At 35.7% G+C, this 18,200-nt stretch overlaps 1 protein-coding gene across 2 annotated transcripts in view; it reads right to left on the bottom strand.

Moving 5' to 3' along the window:
• The window catches only part of FNIP1 (folliculin interacting protein 1), a 118,175-nt gene that overhangs the window by 46,375 nt on the left and 53,600 nt on the right, over positions 1-18,200 (bottom strand). The window contains exons 3-9 of one of the 2 annotated variants that reach the window (XM_065918162.1): positions 13,934-14,068; positions 10,124-10,224; positions 9,786-9,860; positions 8,779-8,870; positions 4,443-4,526; positions 3,202-3,273; positions 2,154-2,289 (exon numbers count right to left, since the gene is read on the bottom strand). In XM_065918162.1, coding sequence (XP_065774234.1) covers positions 2,154-2,289; positions 3,202-3,273; positions 4,443-4,526; positions 8,779-8,870; positions 9,786-9,860; positions 10,124-10,224; positions 13,934-14,068 — 695 coding nt within the window. The remainder of the gene's footprint in view (positions 1-2,153; positions 2,290-3,201; positions 3,274-4,442; positions 4,527-8,778; positions 8,871-9,785; positions 9,861-10,123; positions 10,225-13,933; positions 14,069-18,200) is intronic. The other variant, XM_065918163.1, reaches the window with a different exon arrangement.

Here is an 18,200-nt window from a genome sequence, read left to right as displayed (position 1 = left end):
ACTCAATGGACGTGAATTTGAGTAAACTCTGGGAGTTACTGATAGACAGGGAGGCCTGGAGTGCTGCAGTCCATGGGGTAGCAAAGAGTCGGACACAACTGAGCGACTGAACTGAAAAAAAGTAAGCCTGAATTTCAAGGTTTATAGATGAGTCTAATCTCTTCACTGTTTTAGAATCTACTTCTCCCCTTTTGATTCCAAAAGTAAAGTCAAAGATGAAGGAATAAAGGGAGTGAATAAAAAAGGAATCAAGCTTCATCATCTTTACTTATACTTAACGCAGATTTAAAAAAAAAATTTTCAAGAATGAATTTGCCAAAATAGAAACATGAAAAACTAGAATATCAAAGCATGCAATAATTGGACCAACAACCAAAACAGAAGAGTTAAAACTATTTAATTCTTAAAAGAAAATATAGGATAAAAGCTTCATGACATTGGATTTGGCAGTGATTTCTTGGATGACACCAAAAGTATAGCAACAAAGGAAAAAAATACACTGGGCAACACAGAAATTAGTTAACTGTTGTGTATCTAAAGCAGTTTCCTAGGTGGCTCAGTGATACAAGAATCTGCCTGCCAGTAAAGGAGATGAAAGTTCAATCCCTGGGTCAGGACGATCTCCTGGAGGAGGGAATGGCAACCTGCTCCAGTATTCTTGCCTGGGAAATCTCATGGACAGAGGAGCCTAGCGGGCTATAGTCCATAGGGTCGCAGAGTCCAGGGTCAGATACGACTGAGTGACTGAACACAAATGCACGTGTACGAAAAGACGTATCAACAGAATAAAAAGACAACCAATGGAATGGGATAAAATATTTCAAAACATGTATCTGATAAGGGACTGATATCCAGAAGTATATGAAGAACTACTACAATTCAACAACAACACACCTGATTAAAAAATGAGTAAAACACCTGAACAGACATATCTCCAAAGAAAACAAACACATGGCCAAAAGCATATGAAAACAACATCACTAGCCATTCAGTTCAGTTCAGTCACTCAGTCGTGTCCGACTCTTTGCGACCCCATGAATCGCAGCACGCCAGGGCTCCCTGTCCATCACCAACTCCCGGAGTTTACTCAAACTCATGTCCATGGAGTCGGTGATGCCATCTAGCCATCTCATCCTCTGTCGTCCCCTTCTCCCCCTGCCCCCAATCCCTCCCAGCATCAGGGTCTTTTCCAGTGAGTCAACTCTTCACATGAGGTGGCCAAAGTACTGGAGTTTCAGCTTCAGCATCAGTCCTTCCAATGAACACCCAGGACGGATCTCCTTTAGGATGGACTGGTTCGATCTCCTTGTAGTCCGAGAGACTCTCAAGAGTCTTCTCCAACACCACAGTTCAAAAGCATCAATTCTTCAGCGCTCAGCTTTCTTCACAGTCCAACTCTCATATTCTTACCTGACCACTGGAAAAACCATAGCCTTGACTAGACGGGCCTTTGTTGGCAAAGTAATGTCTCTGCTTTTTAATACACTATCTAGGTTGGTCAAAACTTTCCTTCCAATCACTAGCCATTAGAGAAATGCAAGAGTTGGACACGACTGAGCGACTTCACTTTCACTTTTCACTTTCATGCATTGGAGAAGGAAATGGCAACCCACTCCAGTGTTCTTGCCAGGAGAAACCCAGGGACGGGGGAGCCTGGTGGGCTGCCGTCTATGGGGTCACACAGAGTCGGACACGACTGAAGCGACTTAGCAGCTGTAGCAGAGCAGTCAAATTTACAAAGAAAAATATAGCACAGTAGTTGCCAGGGGCTAAAGGGAGGAAGGAATGGGGGAACTACTGCCTAATGTCTACATCGGTTCAGTTCAGTCGCTCAGTCATGTCCAACTCTTTGTAACCCCATGGACTCATGGGGGGTTCAGTTGGGGGAGATAAAAACAGTTCTAAATGTGAATGGTCATGGATGCACAACAATGTGAAGGTACTTAACACCACTGAACTACACTGCTAATATTGGTTAAAACTGTATATAGTATGGTATGCATAACTTAACACAATTTTTTAAAAAGTAATACACTGTAAAATTTTCCAGTTGTAGACTTTAAAAATACAAAATACAAGTCCAGGCTCTTAACATACAAAATTGTGTTTAAGGAACTATTCAATCTTGTGGTAAAATAAAAGTTCCAACTTACCATCTAGGAAATACCCCATTCTCTAAACTTGTTGTTTGGCTACGTCGCCAGCGTCGCTGGTAGCTGCTGGCACAACTTCGGGTAAGTGAGGAGTTTGGAGAGGGAAATGGTGTAATAAGCAAGCTGCTGAGAGATGCTGTCAAGTCAGAATAAGAACAAGTAGAATTTTTAATTTAATAATAACTAAAAACAGGAACAAATTTCTTTTTAACAAATTTAATAATGGTGACTCAAAATTTCCATTTTGCTGAATGAAGCTCTAAAATCTCCATTAAAAAATAAATATCATTGTTGGAGCAAGGTCCCAGAAAAAAAAAAAAATCACATTATAAAAGTAACTCAGTAAGAGATGCTCATACCCTTTTGCCATCCTCACTTTTTCCCACCCTACTCCAGAAGAAAATGTTATTTTCAAACAACTCTTTATTCCTTTGGTGATGACACTGTCTCCAAGCTTAGATGAACCTCTCTGCATAGGTTTATCACAGAACACTTCACACAATAAACTAAGATTATTTTTCTCACTAATCTCTCATTAGAACCTGTGCTCTTTAAGGATATAATCTGGGTGGGTGTTTTTTTGTTTTTTCTTAAATCCTCTGAATGTTTCAATAAAATTTTGTCAGACAAATTTTGGAAGAGTAGATATCTCAGAAAAATATGTATAACACTTGTTCAAAATACCTAAGTTTCTCTGGGCAAGAGACAGTCTGACATTTTAAACCCAGTTAGGAGAAAACAGATATAAGCAAATACATTTTTTCTACTATGCTATTTAAGCAGTCTCTTGAGCAATACTATTCTTCTGACTGAGTTTGTATTCATCCAGGCCATGCTCCATCAGGCACATTTTTACTATTAAACATGAAAAAAATTTTAATTTAAAATACTTATCTCTGCTGTTTCTACAATTCTGTTAGGCTAATATCAATACCAACAAACTGTACACATAAAATTAAATGATTAAAACAAAGATTAAAAAAGGAAATCAATGTCAGGAAACAGTGATCTCATAAAAATCCAGATTAATACATGAACCTATCATTACCAGAGCGTGCTATGCCACTGTCTCTGTCCTCATTCAGTTCTCTTCCAGGCATGTCCATTGGGTTGCTGTGAACTGTGAATCAAGACAAAACTGTGACTTATAAAACACAGTGCTGTTCAGGTTGATGTTCCTTTTAAAATAGCAAACTAACATGCTCATCTCATTGCATTCCTTTATTTTTTTCAACAGCATGGCACAAACCCAACACCAAGAGCTATTATTCAGTTGAACAAGCTTTGAGATCTACGTGAAAACAATCTGTGACATAAAATATAAAGAAGCAAAGGGTGACTAAAATAAGCATTTTAGAAACACATTCAATGACATGAATATATTCACAATATACTACTAAATGATAAAAAAGCAAGCTACTGACCAGTAAGAACAATGGTTGCTGAGGCTAAGTGATTGGCATATGATGGTTAATCTACTGTTCTGTCTATATAAATGTATGTTTTAAAATTCTACAATAAAAATTAAGAAAACTTAACAATATAATACCAATTTCTTTTTAAAACAAACAAAAACTAAGGAGTTATTTCCGGTTGACAAGATGGCTAATACATATTTTTTGCCTATTTCTTGTATTTTCCAAATTTTCTATAATATACATTACTTACATTTCTAAGGAAAATATATACTAATTAAAACAAGAAGTTGGATACAACTTCCTGGATACAGAAGCATGAACACAGTCTACAATCATCTATTTAGTGCTATCAATATAAAGAAATATAGTCAGAGATGCCTTTTATAGAATATAACAGTGCTTGTTCACCTAAATCTTAGCTCCAAGAGAAATCACTCTTATGGAATAGTGTAGATCAGAAATTGCACAACAACAGTAAGAGTATTTTCTGTGATTGATGAACTATATGATACAAAAGCTACTCAGCCATGGAAACAAGATAGTATCACATTAGAAATTCAACTGGTATTTTAAGAAATAATATTCATACTGTATTTTGGTTTAGGATTCTAAAGTTAAAATCTTTATTACATAATGCGGCAAGAAATGACACACTGACATTTCATGAAACGTCGCTGATAACTCAGTTTCTGGAAACCTTAACAACATATTCAGTAGAAAGATACTGAGTTCTGAAACTTCCTAAGCAACACTTTCTTAACTGCACACCTTCCCCAAATGCATTTCTCTACTCTCTTGTTTCCACGGCGTAACTATGAATTCTAGCCGCTGGGGCACACCAACTAGTCTACCCACACAGCACATGGCAAACCTGCAAAGAAAGAGGCGCTCCTGATCAGGCGGAGCGGACCCTGTTCAGAGAATGCCCGCCTGGGGCTGCAGAACTGTGAAAGACCTACATGGCAAAAACGTAAAATACATATGAAAGAGGGCTGTTAGAGAAGCCACAATGCGTCAGGAATAAAAGGTGAGCTAAGGCAGCACAAAAGCAGACCAACAGATATGAATGGAAACCTTTAAACTAAGTAAGAATAATTCAAGCTGACTTCCTATTTTTGAAACAGGATGGTTTCCCTCTGGCCATGGCTTATGACACCATAACAATTTCATGCCTATTAAGTCCACATACAGTAATAAAATAAGCTTCCACTATATAAGGTAAAAATTATTTTAAATGTCCAATCCCTTCTCATCTAAAACAAAATTTTTAAGATTAAAAAAGCACAGTGATGTTATATACATAATTTGATATTTGCCAAATGTACTTATCCTTTAAAAAGTCAATTTTAATATTACAGTATTGTGTAGCTAAAATTAAGAAGAAAACCACCTAAGCGCTTGGCTGAAAAAACTGAACACAACATAAAACAAAAAGCAAATAAAGAAAAGGGGTCTACTGACAAATAAGTATGAATCTGATTTTTCTAAACTAGTGATAAATTATAAACTAATGGGAGAAACCAGAGTTTCTAGAGCAGAGGTCAGCCACTATGGAAGCAGGAAAGCCAATGCAGGCTGTCAGGGCCAGACTCCCAGCTGCTCAAGGTAGTAGCTGCCACACACTTGACCAAGAGAAGGTAAGAGTCTGAAGACCAAGAAAGCTTAACATTACAGCCTGGAAGCAAGCACCTGAGTTACTTTTTAGTTAGGTTTAATCCAGATGGCCTAAAGAGCCATCTAGGAGGTTGATCTAGCACAGAACTGACAGTTTTACTGTTTTAAAAAGTGACAAATATATTTTTAAATTGTTAATACGCATTTTTCTGTAACAAGAGTTTCTATAATTACAGTGAATGTGCAGCAATCCTTCCATGTTTCATTGTTCAGTTCTTTCTTCAACTTTTCCTATTTACCTCAAAACTTACCTGCTCTCTTTAATCTCATTCCTTCCTCTTCCTTACTCTGAGTATATGACTTTGTCTCCTACAGTATGCATATGTATATGCATGTACACAGGAAGAATCAAGATATGGAACTTTGCTTTTCCTACACTGCTATCTCCAAACTTAATTCTTACTCATCCCTGCCTCCTTCCTGCCTGAGCAGCGATAACAGGTAACACTATTCAAGCCTTTCTTTTCGTGAGGCCTTAGTGAAAAATCCTGAGATGTCTCTCTCTCCCTCCCTTTCAAAGTTTATTCTTCTACATCAGCTAGACCTTTCAAAAATCTCACTTAACCAGTATCATCTCTATTTCCAACCTCATTCTCCTTATAAACCTCCTTTTCCACCAACATTTAAATACCGTCAGAACTCTTCTCCCTTCTCCCCATGCATCTAATCCTGTAGTTCAACAGTTCTGAATATGTGGTCCAAGGACCCTCTACAGGGACCCTGCAACCCGTTCATGGGGTTACATGTTATTACTGGTGTACTTTTCCCAACAAATTTCTCAACAACTCTTTATCCTCACTGACACAATCTTATTCTAGGTCCCCATTATGTGTCACTTGGACTATTATAAGCAGTCTTCTAACATGGGTCCTTTCTCAAACCCACTGACTCATCTGAGTCATTTTCCAAAGCAATTAGAATATTCTTTTGCAGATACAAATCTGATCTGATCATGTTTCTATATTCTGAAAACTCCTCTGTGGTGGCCTTGAGAATGCACCACAAAGCTCTCCAGCTATAAGAATGGAAATTGAAAAAAAAAAAAAAGAATGGAAATTGGCCAAGCACCCCAGCTGCTGTGTTTTTAAATCCATTGCCAGATTTGGGCAAGGTCACATACCCCACAGTGTGCTCCTAGTCGATGACTGAACACAGCAGGTATGACAAGGTAAAGCCCACTTTAGCAAGACATGGGTCACTTCTGACAACCAAGTATAACTCAAAGACTTGTCCACAGCCTTATCAAACCTTCCCTGGACTAGTGTGGCATGCTGAAACATGTCCACTCAAGCTTTTATTCCTCTCTTTCAATCAAGGTCAAACTTACACCATAATCTGAGTGTTCTCTGAACCCTTCCCAGCTTCCTCTTCATTTCTCTCACTAGATAATAATAAATATTATTATTTATTAACACTAAAATCTGTGCATGTTTAATCTTGTCTTGGAACCTGTTAAAAATCATGTGGAAGACCCAAACTAACACATTCTGTCTGGCACCCAACTGCTCAAAGAACAACTCGAAATTTCTCAGTGTGGCAGCCCACAATCTCCATCATGATCTGACTCTTGCTCATTTCTTTACTTCTTTTCACTTCCTTTAACTCATATTCACACTGTGCTCCACCCACATTGATTTATTCACATTCTTTCTACACTCAATGTATCTGTTGCACTTACATCTATGAACATGCTATTGCTTTTTCCTAGGACATTTCTTCTCCCAACTGTCAGGCAAATTCTTCAAGTTTAATAAGCTCACTTCCTTAAGAAAGCTTTTTCTGACTCTCTAAAACTGAACATAGTGTTCCTGCTCATTTCTAACACATCATGCTCTTAGTCTTACCCAAGAATTAACTACAGTATACTATAATTGAATACTGTATCACAGTATACAATTTCACTAACTATAAATCCACTGAGGCAGGAACTGTGTTCACCACTGCTTTCTCATGGTCTAGCAGAGTGCCTGGCATATGGTAAGTGCTTGATAAGTATTTGTTGATTAATTGAAAATTTAAAGAAAATAAGAAATGATATTCAAATATCCTTGATTCACAATTAAGAATGTACAAGAAAAAGCTGTTCATGAAAAACTCTATGCTTTGTTAAATGTACTATTTTTGTATTCCATATTAAAACAGAAAAGCTAAGTATATCTAGTATTTATGGTGTACTTTACCTTTATACATGATAATGAATTTGTATTATTAAACAGCTTTTAATAAGCCCCTTTAACTTTGAAAAGTGTCAAATTATTTAAAAAAACACTTCTGTCATACTTTTACCTTATTAAAATGAATGAAATAATCGAGTTAAGAAACAGTAGAACTTCTATTTTTCTTTAAAATGCATGCTTTCTAAATCACATGTCAGACATTGTAACTAGCCCACCATAGGTAGTTAATAAGTGGTTGCTATTTGAATGAACATGAATTATTAAAAATATATAATGCTATAATGTTAGAGTTGGGAGAAAAAAACTTTTCAACTAATATGTATAACTTATATCTATTGATTGAAATTACAAATGAAAGCTTTTACTCAACAGGGAATGAGGAAAATATTCAGCCTATGCTAGCTGCTGTCTCCTCTGACACACTACAGTGTTTATGCACTGGAAATATGGTCAGAAGTAATTTAGCTGACCTTCCTAAGATACAACAAAGGACCAGAAATTTTAGAAGCAGTTTGTCACTTTAAAATGCTGAACTTAAATAACAAAGGGCTTCCCCAGTAGCTCAGTTGGTAAGGAATCCACCTGCAATGTAGGAGACCCCAGTTCAATTCCTGGGTCGGGAAGATCCCCTGGAGAACTGACGGGCTACCCACTCCAGTATTCCTGGGCTTTCCTGGTGGTTCAGTTGGTAAAGAATCTGCCTGTAATGTGGGAGACCTGGGTTGGATCCCTGGGTTGGGAAGATCCCCTGGAGGAGAACATGGCAACCCACTCCAGTATCCTTGCCTGATGAATCCCATGGAGAGAGGAGCCTGGCAGGCTACAGTCCATGGGGTGGTAAAGATTCAGACATGACTCAGCAACTTTCACTTTCAAAAAATAAAAACAAACTAACCAAATTACCAAATGAACTACTATTATAATAAATCTCTTAAGAAACATAAATTTTGAATATCTGCTCATCTGAATTACAAGTCACAAAAACAAGCACCATTTTAAAATTATTTTATATACGGTTGTGGAAACAGAAAAGGAGAAAGTATAATCCCTGTCTCCCTCAGCTGAACTATTCAAGAGAACTAGTAAGGGCTTTTTACACCAACAAAAGTACTTTTCAAAGAGGCATCAAAATTAAAAACTAAAAACAAATCAGATATTTCTTCAGCAGTCCCCTTTTTTCAGATACAAAATAAATTCTATGTTCAAATATAAGAAAACTATATTTTTCATGTAATACAAATATTATAAATACTTGCAATTTAAGTCCCTTTTCCACTTCTAGTATTTGAAATCCTTTGGTGTTCTAACAGATCTACATTAGTAAGAACATTTTTAAAACATACAAAACCATTTTACCTATATTTCCAAGTAGTCCATTAATGACTGTGTTATTATCAGCCTTTAATGTACTGTTGTCCTGATTAATGAATTCAAGACTGTCTTGCAGCCTAGGGTGAAGGAGGAAAAAAATGAATACCAAATCTATTTTATGTTCTTAATGGCAATTCTTTGTACACCTCAATAAAATTTTAAGTGTAAAACATTATATTTATTTTATGTTTCCCTATCAGTACTATAAACTAGTCATTTAAATCAGGGGTTGGGTACAGCCTGAGGGTTAAATTAAGCCTGCTGCCTGTTTCTACAAATAAAATTTTATTGAAATAGTTACACCCAAGTGTTTGTCAACAGATGAATGGATAAAAAAGACTGTTGTGTTTGTGTGTGTGTGTGTGTGTGTATAGACACTGGAGTAGTATTCAGTCATGAGAAAAAGAGGATAGCCTACCATTTGCAACAACATAACTGGTCCTTCAGAATGTGCAGCTAACATACTGGGAGCTATGAGGCACAGCCAAAAGATTAAAATAAATAGAAATTTTAAAAACTTGTTTTAATTTAAAAATAAAAATCCAAACACAGAGAGCAAAGTGATGGTTACCAAGGACTGGGAGGAGAGGAAAAGGGAACATAATGGTCAAAGGGTACAAACTTTCAGTTATAAAATTAACAAGTTCTGAGTGTCTAATGTACCACTAACTAATAATACTGCATTATCAATATTGGAAAGTTGCTAACAGTAAATCTTAAAAAATTCTCACCACAAAAAAAGAAATGGCAATTATGTAACGATGGCAGTGTTAGCTAAGGCTATGGGAGTAATCATTCTGCAACATGTAACTATATCAAATCATGGTATATTTCAATAGAGCTAGGAGGGAAAATCTGGCTTCCATTAACTTTCAAACCTAAGGGATAGAAGAAAATCTGAATTTACACTGCACTCCTAAAAGCAGCTTACTAGTTTTCATACTTCGCAGACCTTAAACAATTCCTTTCTCCTCTCACCCGTAACTACTTACGTATTGAGACTTCCACAGATGCTGCTGCCAGTCCGTGCAGTAAAAACTTTGCTAAGCATGAGCTGTGGAGGAGAACTATGAAGAAAAGATACGGAGAGACAGAAATCAAAACTGAAACACAAGGATCTTCTTTCTCAATTTATTATAAATAAAAATGTTTAAGTCACAGAGATGTTATAGCATAGTTACAACAGCCATGAGGTAGCATTAAACCCATAAAACATCATAAACTGACTATCTGGCATGCTCTGAGTGGAGGCTATAAGAAATTATCCCATCTTTAACAAAAACCGAGTATTTTTAAATGGATTCGTTAAGAAAAGTCAGAAAACCCTCACCGGATCTGATGAATTTTTAAGGTGGATCCTTTGTAGCTCATTGCTACTGAGCCAAACATCATCTCTCCAAGCATATTGGCATCAGAAGAGCACCGAGAACCCTAAACAATAAGCATAAACATTAACAAAATCGCTGAATTTAAAACCTATTTTGAATACTAATTTTTATTAAAAATTTCTCCCCAATAGCTCAGTGGAAAAGGATCTGCCTCTACTGCAGGAGATGAAGGAGATCCAGGTTCAGTCCCTGGGTTAGGAAGATCCCTGGAGGCGAAAATGGCAACCTACTCCAGTATTCTTGCCTGGAAAATACCATGGACAGAGAAGCCTGTCAGGCTACAGTCCACGACTGAGCACACACACACAGTTCCACAGCTCTCACTGCAGTTATTCTACACAATGTTTTTTTTTTTGTTGTTGTTATTTTACATTGTATATACTGTTCTGCAGCTTGACTTTCTTCATTTTACACTGTCTTACAGATCTAAGCATATTGTTACACAGAGTCTTTTTAAGAGCTGCGTAGTGTTCTGCTATATGAAAATACCAGTTTATCAAGCCAGTTCCCCTTACTGACAGGTATTCAAGTCACTTCCTGTTTTTTGCTATTACAAATAATGCTCAAATAAATATTTTTAACCATATATTATGCATATGCAATGTTTCTCCAGGGCAGATAACAAGAAGTAGAATGCACTGAACATGCAGAACAGATTTTTATCATTCCTACCGTACAAAAACAGGCAATCACAAAAAGGGTAATTTGGACATATTTTACATTCTTTAAAAAACACTTACTTTAAACATCAGAATGTCTTGTTTATAAAGAATTCTGTTTTAAAAGTTACTCCTTTCAATTATTCTTTAATTGTCCTCATAGGAGTCAAAAAAATCTAAAAACTGACTCATCCATTTGGTTACTATTTAGATACTACAGCAAATACTACTAGTTACCCACCAACCCATCAAATATCTTATTCCTTATTTTCTGAAGCCCAATTTATTTCAGGGAAGCAATGTGCCCAACTGAAAAAAATTGCATTTCAGAGCCTCCCTTGCAGATAGGAAGTTTAGAGTTGGTCTCTATATTCAAAGAGTTAAACCAATGGTTATAGTAGCAGCTTTGAGAACTATCCATTTATATGCATCCAACACAGTCTTGATCAATGGAATATAAATAGAAATCACTATAGATGGAGATGCTGTAAGAGGACAACAAGGCAACAAGTACGTACCTGTTAGTTCTGTATAAGTAGAAAGATAAGCAAGCCTCAGTCTCTGAGGCCATCTTGAAGCCCATACATTATCGTGCCTAGATGGCCTCTCTCCAGACTTGCCATATGAAGAAAATCACTGTTTCACAGGATGACCCAATGCAATTACTAACCAATACAATTATATAATAAAATAACTGATAAGGAAGAGGACCTAATAACTAAGATAGCAAGTAAGGATCATGCACAAATTTCACGAAGTCATTCTACCACGGGAAATAAAAAATTAGAGGAGTTTTTTAAAAATAATTAAAAAAAAAAAAAAAAAAAACTCCAGAGGAGTTTTTAAAAATAACTGGAGAAGGAAATGGCAACCCACTCCAGTACTCTTGCCTGGAGAATTCCATGGAGAGAGGAGCCTGATGAACTACCGTCCATGGGGTCACAGAGTCGGACACGACTGAATGACTAACACTTCACTTCACACTTAAAAATAATTAAAAGATTCTTCTAAAGGTAACAATAAAGTGATGAGGACCCCCATTTTACAAGTAGAAGCCAGGGAATAAATATAATGTGATTCCTTTTACTCTTTTGCTTGTTAACTACCTGCCTTGGGTTCAAAAATCTGTATATTTACATTCTGTCATCTTTCTTAAGAGCAACTTCAAATAGCAATCTATTCCATTATACATATTATTTTTTATATTTGTTTTTATACATTCATTGACATTTTTTCTTCCTTGGTGCTGTAGTCTTAACTTTGTTTTAATAAAGGCACAAAGTTATTTTTTAAGGGAAAAAAGTCACTTTTGATATACCTAGGTTACTAAAAGAAGCAACTCATCTATTCTTGGAATTTGGTTAAAACAAAAATTTTTTTTCCAGACCAGAAGTTTGGGAATTAAGAACAGTTCAGAAAGAGTAGAATAATTTTTTTAAATTATGAAGTAGTCTGTTTTTCTTTTAAGATCAACTATACCAATCTTTCTTGGCAACCTAAATTGCTTCTGGAAAACGACAGAAATTTCTCTTACAAGCTCATTTCTGTTACAATGCATCTAACCTATTTTATTTTGACTAAAAATAGTATTTCTTCTATTAAGCAAGCTACACAAATTTAAATATCAAAGCATTTATACATTTTAATATAAAAGTAGAAAAGAATCCTCAGGAGGCAAAATGTAGTAAAAATAAATTGATACCTAAATTTTATAAAACCAGGTATCAGTAGTTTGCTATCAAAGGTTCTCTCTACCTGTTCTCATACCAAATAGTTATCATGACTGTCACTGATATGTTATATATTTTAATGTGATATAATCTATAATTAAGGTTATAATTAAGAAAATGCTATTTGCTTTAATGTTTAAAAAGATTTTTTTTAATTTGAAAGGTCAATTCTTTGTAAGTATTCACTGCTGAATGCAATAATCTGTAATACCCTGGAAATCAAAGATAATGGTCTACTTACCTGAAATACCATTTTATCAAGTGTAGTGAACTATATGTTATAATAATTCAATGCTTTCTTGCTAAAAAAAAAAAGATTTCCAAGACCATAATGAACCTACTGTCAGAACATCTGGACATATGACTTGGGAATCGGCACTTAAAAACCTTCAGGAATTTTTTATGCAAAATGAGAATTACAATCACACACTGCTTCAGAGTTTCTACCATCTGGATCCATTTGCTAATATTCATATTTAACTGCATAACATTAGAAAGAAAGAGAAGTTTCTACAATTCATGAAATGAGAAAACTGGCCTAAGTATGATGATCCCACATAGCACAGCACCATTAAGAACTTGCTAGGGTGTCACACCTAAGATGGAAGAGGAACAGAGAAGAGCAGAGAGAACTATGTAGTACCTCATGATATCTCAATTTTTGTGACTCAAATCTCTTCCACATACACCATTATGTTGATGTCGTATAAGGGTTAGTTTCTATCCAGACACAATTAACTTCATTATAAACAATTTAAAAATCCAGGATTCTACTTTAGTACTGCTAAATATAATATACCTATGCTTCATTCATGCAAGTCTGAATCACGCAAATAGATTCACATTAGATAACATTTGCTTAGTTGGAAACCAAGTATTGATCCTATATGAAATAAAACAACTTCTTGTTGTTGTTTAGTCACTAACTCTTAAGTTTAGAGAAGTTCCTATGTAGTCAACTGACTGGTTAATTCTATAGCTTAAAAGAAGAGCCACATTAATTTTCAAAAATGAAAACGTATTTCCTACCAAAGCTGAGTTCTATTATTTATATTTAACTTAGTATTTCAATAATTTAAAAGTACATAAATAAGAAATGATTCTGGTGGTCTAAAAAATATGAAATGGGAAATAAAGAGGAGAAAATACCCCTGGCTACCTGTGCCTGAAGTTCTCTATACTTCCCCTATCCTATCAAAGTTCATAAACTTACTTATTTAATTATCTGTCTCTCCAGTTACGCTACAAGCTCCAGAAGGGTAAGGGCTAGTTCCAGTTATATCTCAGTCCCGAGGATGATACACAACACACTGTAGGTGCTCAAAAATACTTGCGAATAAATAAATGACACCAGCGATCTTACCTGATACTTAGGACACTGGTCTTTTACATCCGAAGATGAAGTCATGGAACTATCTAAAGAGGAAGAACTGTCTCCTCCAGGTTTCAGCTGGCAGCATTTCCCAAAGACTTTAACTTGAGCATCACTACAGAGTTTCTGAAATGGAGACATTATTCCCATTCATATTTTAATATATTTTCCACCATATTTAAATTACAGAATAAAAATTTTTGGAAAAACCAAGGATGAAATAATGTAAAATAATGTAACATAATGGTTAATTGCTTTTTACTGTATTTTCTCCAGAACAGTTTTCTATTCTTTATTTCATAACTATGATAATATTTGTGGAGTTTTTTTTTTTACTGTATTTTTCTCATAAAAATTATTAAACCAGGAGAATTTTTCTATATTATAATGATCTACACAATGCTCATTGCTAGGGACTTAATTATATACTGCAACAGTTTTCAAACTATTTGATCTCAAAAATCTCTTCATGCTTTTAAAAACAGTTTAGAACCCCAAAGGCATTTTTTATGTGACATATATTTACCAGTATTTTCTCATATTGGAAATAAAAACAGAGAAAATTTAAATATTTATAAATTTATTTAAATGTAACAATATATCCATTATAAGCTAATATAAGTAACATATTTTTATGGAAACAAATTTGGAAGATGTAGGAATCTGAAGAGAAATGCAAAGGAGACATATTTTAATGTATGTACATATATATGTGGGCTTCTCTGGTGGTTCAGTGGTAAAGAACCTGCCTGCCAGTGCAGGAAACATGGGTTTGATCCGTGGGTGGGAAGATCTCCTAGAAAAGGAAATGGTTAACTCACTCGGAAACCCCATGGAGTGCATGGGGTCGCAAAGAGACAAACATGACTAAGTGACAGCACACACACATACATGTAGGTCTAAACTTTTGAAATAAGAATGTACCCATGTATTGGACAGTTATATTTTCAGTAAGAGCTGAGGTTAGGACCAGAACATTGTACTGTCTAGTATGGAAGAAGAATGTATTTCAATTTTTTGCTTTATTCATCTTATTTTCCTATCCCTCCACAACAGGTTCTAGAGCTTTCACTACTCATAACTACCAAAGTTGCAACCCACAAGGGTCCTTGATACTCCTAAAAGAATTGAAATATTAATCATAGTTACCAATTGTTCATTCTTCAAACCCAGTTGGCCTAACTTATCTACTATTGCAAACCACCATTTATCAGTCAACAAAACCGGTGGCTCAGACAGTAAAGAATTTGCCTGCAACGCAGGAAACCCAAGTTCAATCCCTGGGTCAGGAAGATCCCTTAGAGAAGGGAATGGCAACCCACTCCAGTATTCTTGCCTAGAAAATCCCATGGACAGTTTGAGTGACTAACACTTTCACTTTTGGGGGCTTCCCAGGTGACACTAGAGGTAAAGAATCCGCCTACCAAGGCAAGAGACATAAGATATGCGGGTTTGATCCCTGCATCAGGAAGATCCCCTGGAGGAGGAAATGGCAACCCACTCCTGTATTCTTGCCTGGAGAATCCCATGGACAGAGGAGGCTAGTGGGCTACAGTCCATGGGGGTCATAAAGAGTCAGACGCCACTGAAAGTGACTTAGCACACATACAAAAGTAGTAGAGTACTATGTGTACCAAGTACTAAACAAAAGAAGTGAATAAAACAGCTCTTTTCCTTGTAGAACTAAAAATCTAACAGGCGAAAGAGACATTGAACAAACAGCTAGACAAATTAGTATAATTAAATATATATTTCAAATATGTCTAATAAAAGTAGTAATAATGATAGCAATTGCTAACTCATATCAAAGAAGGCAATGACAACCCATTCTAATACTCTTGCCTGGAAAATCCCCTAAACGGAGAAGGCTGGTAGGCTGCAGTCCATGGGGTCAAGAAGAGTCGGACACGACTGAGTGACTTCACTTTCACTTTTTACTTTCATGCACTGGAGGAAATGGCAACCCACTCCAGTGTTCTTGCCTGGAGAATCGCAGGGATGGCGGAGCCTGGTGGGTTACCGTCTACGGGGTCGCACAGAGTCAGACACGACTGAAGTGACTTAGTAGCAGCAGCAGCAGCAGCTAACTCAAACAGCACCTAGTATTTGATCAGGTATTATTCTGGTTTACATGTATCTACTCTTCTATTCCTCATAACAATTCTATGAAGTATGTACTAATACTAATCCCATTTTACAGATGAAGATGTTAAAGAGCAATGGTGTTTATATAAACTTTCCAAGAAAGAAGTTAATCTAGGCAGATCAAGGAAGTGACATTTAAATTGGGACTATGAAAAAGCATTGGAGTTAAAGTGAAAGAAGAATGAGAGGGACAAGAAAGACATTCCAAACTAAGGTAACTATATATGTCCAGTCTCTTAATCAAGAAGCAATTTGCTAGAGGCAAGAAAGGGACAAACGTACATGCATTTCAAGACTAAAGCATGACTTCTGATGCTAGAAGGTTAATGTCTACTGTGCCATGTCCCCCCTCACTAGACTATCTTACAATGAAGTTGCTGTTGTTTCAAAAAAGTTGTAACTTCAGAATGGGAAAGAGAAAAGATACTGTATATCTGGGAAGTTGGTATCTGGGAGAAAGGTGTGTGTGTGTGTGTGAGAAAGAGAGAGCTTTTACGTATACATCTATGCACAATATCTTATCTTCTCTACAACAGGATAATGAAACTAAGTCAGAATTGAAATACATATAATATGCCTTTCCCAGTGTTCAGTGTGTATCTGCGTTATACATTAACCAGATTCCCTCAAGGTAGGAGGATGCAATCAGCCTTTGAGAAAACAGTCCCTTTCTTCTGATGCCAGCACTGTAATTTTTAAGATTAATATTTCTTTTTCATCTTGTACAGGGGATCACACTGACTAAAGGCTCATTCTATGCATTCATACCTGACTCTCAAAAAATCTCTGATGAAGTTTATTTACAATTTTAACTTGCCAATATGATACATGATTGTCTCAAAAATATGCAAGAGCCGACCAGTGGAACAATTCTCAAAATTTTTGAAAATCTGTCTCCCAGGTTAAAACCCCCAATTTGGCTCAAATAAAATTCTCTTTATTTCTTCTTGGCTTGACTGTTAACTGAATTTTCATTGACACGAAAAAATCTAGGTCCCACTCTGTCTTTAACTACCCTTTTCCCCCCTCCATACACTGCCAGTAAGTAAAATCATTTTTATTGGTTTACTATTGTCCTTCCCATATTTTTTTTTTCAAATTTTTTTCCCATATTCTTTTTCCTCTTCTCTTTCAGAAAAAGTGATTCAGTTTCGCCCTTGATTTTCCACTAATATCATAGAGAATCTTTTCATCTATCTTTAGAAATTTTCTTCATTCTTTGTTTTAAATACAGCTGCACAGTATTCCAGTGTGGAAATATACTATAGCTTATTTAACCAGTTATCTGTTGATGACACTGCCAATGGAACTGCTGGGTCAAAACATAAATACATAAAATTTTGGTAGATACTGCCAGATTATCCTCCATGGATATCATTTCACTCACTTCAACAGCAAAGTACTGCCACTCAATATTTGGGTTTTTCCCAATCTAAAAGAAAAGAACTAAAATCACAATACAGTTTTTATTTTAATTTCCTTTATTATGAATAACAGGCAGAATCTTACTAAATGTGTAATGCCATTTGTATGTGAACTCCCTGCTCTTATCCTTCACCCAATTTTCTACTGAGTAGTTCCCCTGTCTTGATTTATAGGAATTCTTTATATAGAAACATTACCAGCTGGTCCTATATCCCATAAAAGTGTTTATCCAGGATATCATTTATCTTTTAATTTTCCTTATGGTAGGTTTTTCCCTTTTTTGCTCGCTTGCCTTTACTCTGTTTTGTTCATCATCCAAGTTACTTTTCTTTTTTTATCAGGTTGTCAAATTTATAAGCCTTTTACTTTATGGCTTCTGCATTTTGAATAATAGCTAAAAGGTGTTTTCTACTCCACAGATAGATAGGAACTCATGTTTTCTTTGGTAATGTTTCAGTTTTATTTTTTACATTTAAATGTTTGATACACTTGAGACATGAATCTAAGTTGATTTCTCTTATAATTGGCTAATTATCTCAATACCATTTATTAATCTTTACCCTACTGATTCAAGATGATGCCTTTATCATATACTAAATTCCTGCATGGATTTAATCGATCTGATCTTTTATTTCCATTAGTCTGTTGGTCTATTTATGTTCCAATAAAATATTGTTATTATTATTGA

The sequence above is a fragment of the Muntiacus reevesi genome, chromosome 1 (assembly GCF_963930625.1).
Source record: "Muntiacus reevesi chromosome 1, mMunRee1.1, whole genome shotgun sequence".
Classification (NCBI taxonomy): domain Eukaryota; kingdom Metazoa; phylum Chordata; class Mammalia; order Artiodactyla; family Cervidae; genus Muntiacus; species Muntiacus reevesi.
This window is presented reverse-complemented; position numbering and strand designations above follow the sequence as displayed.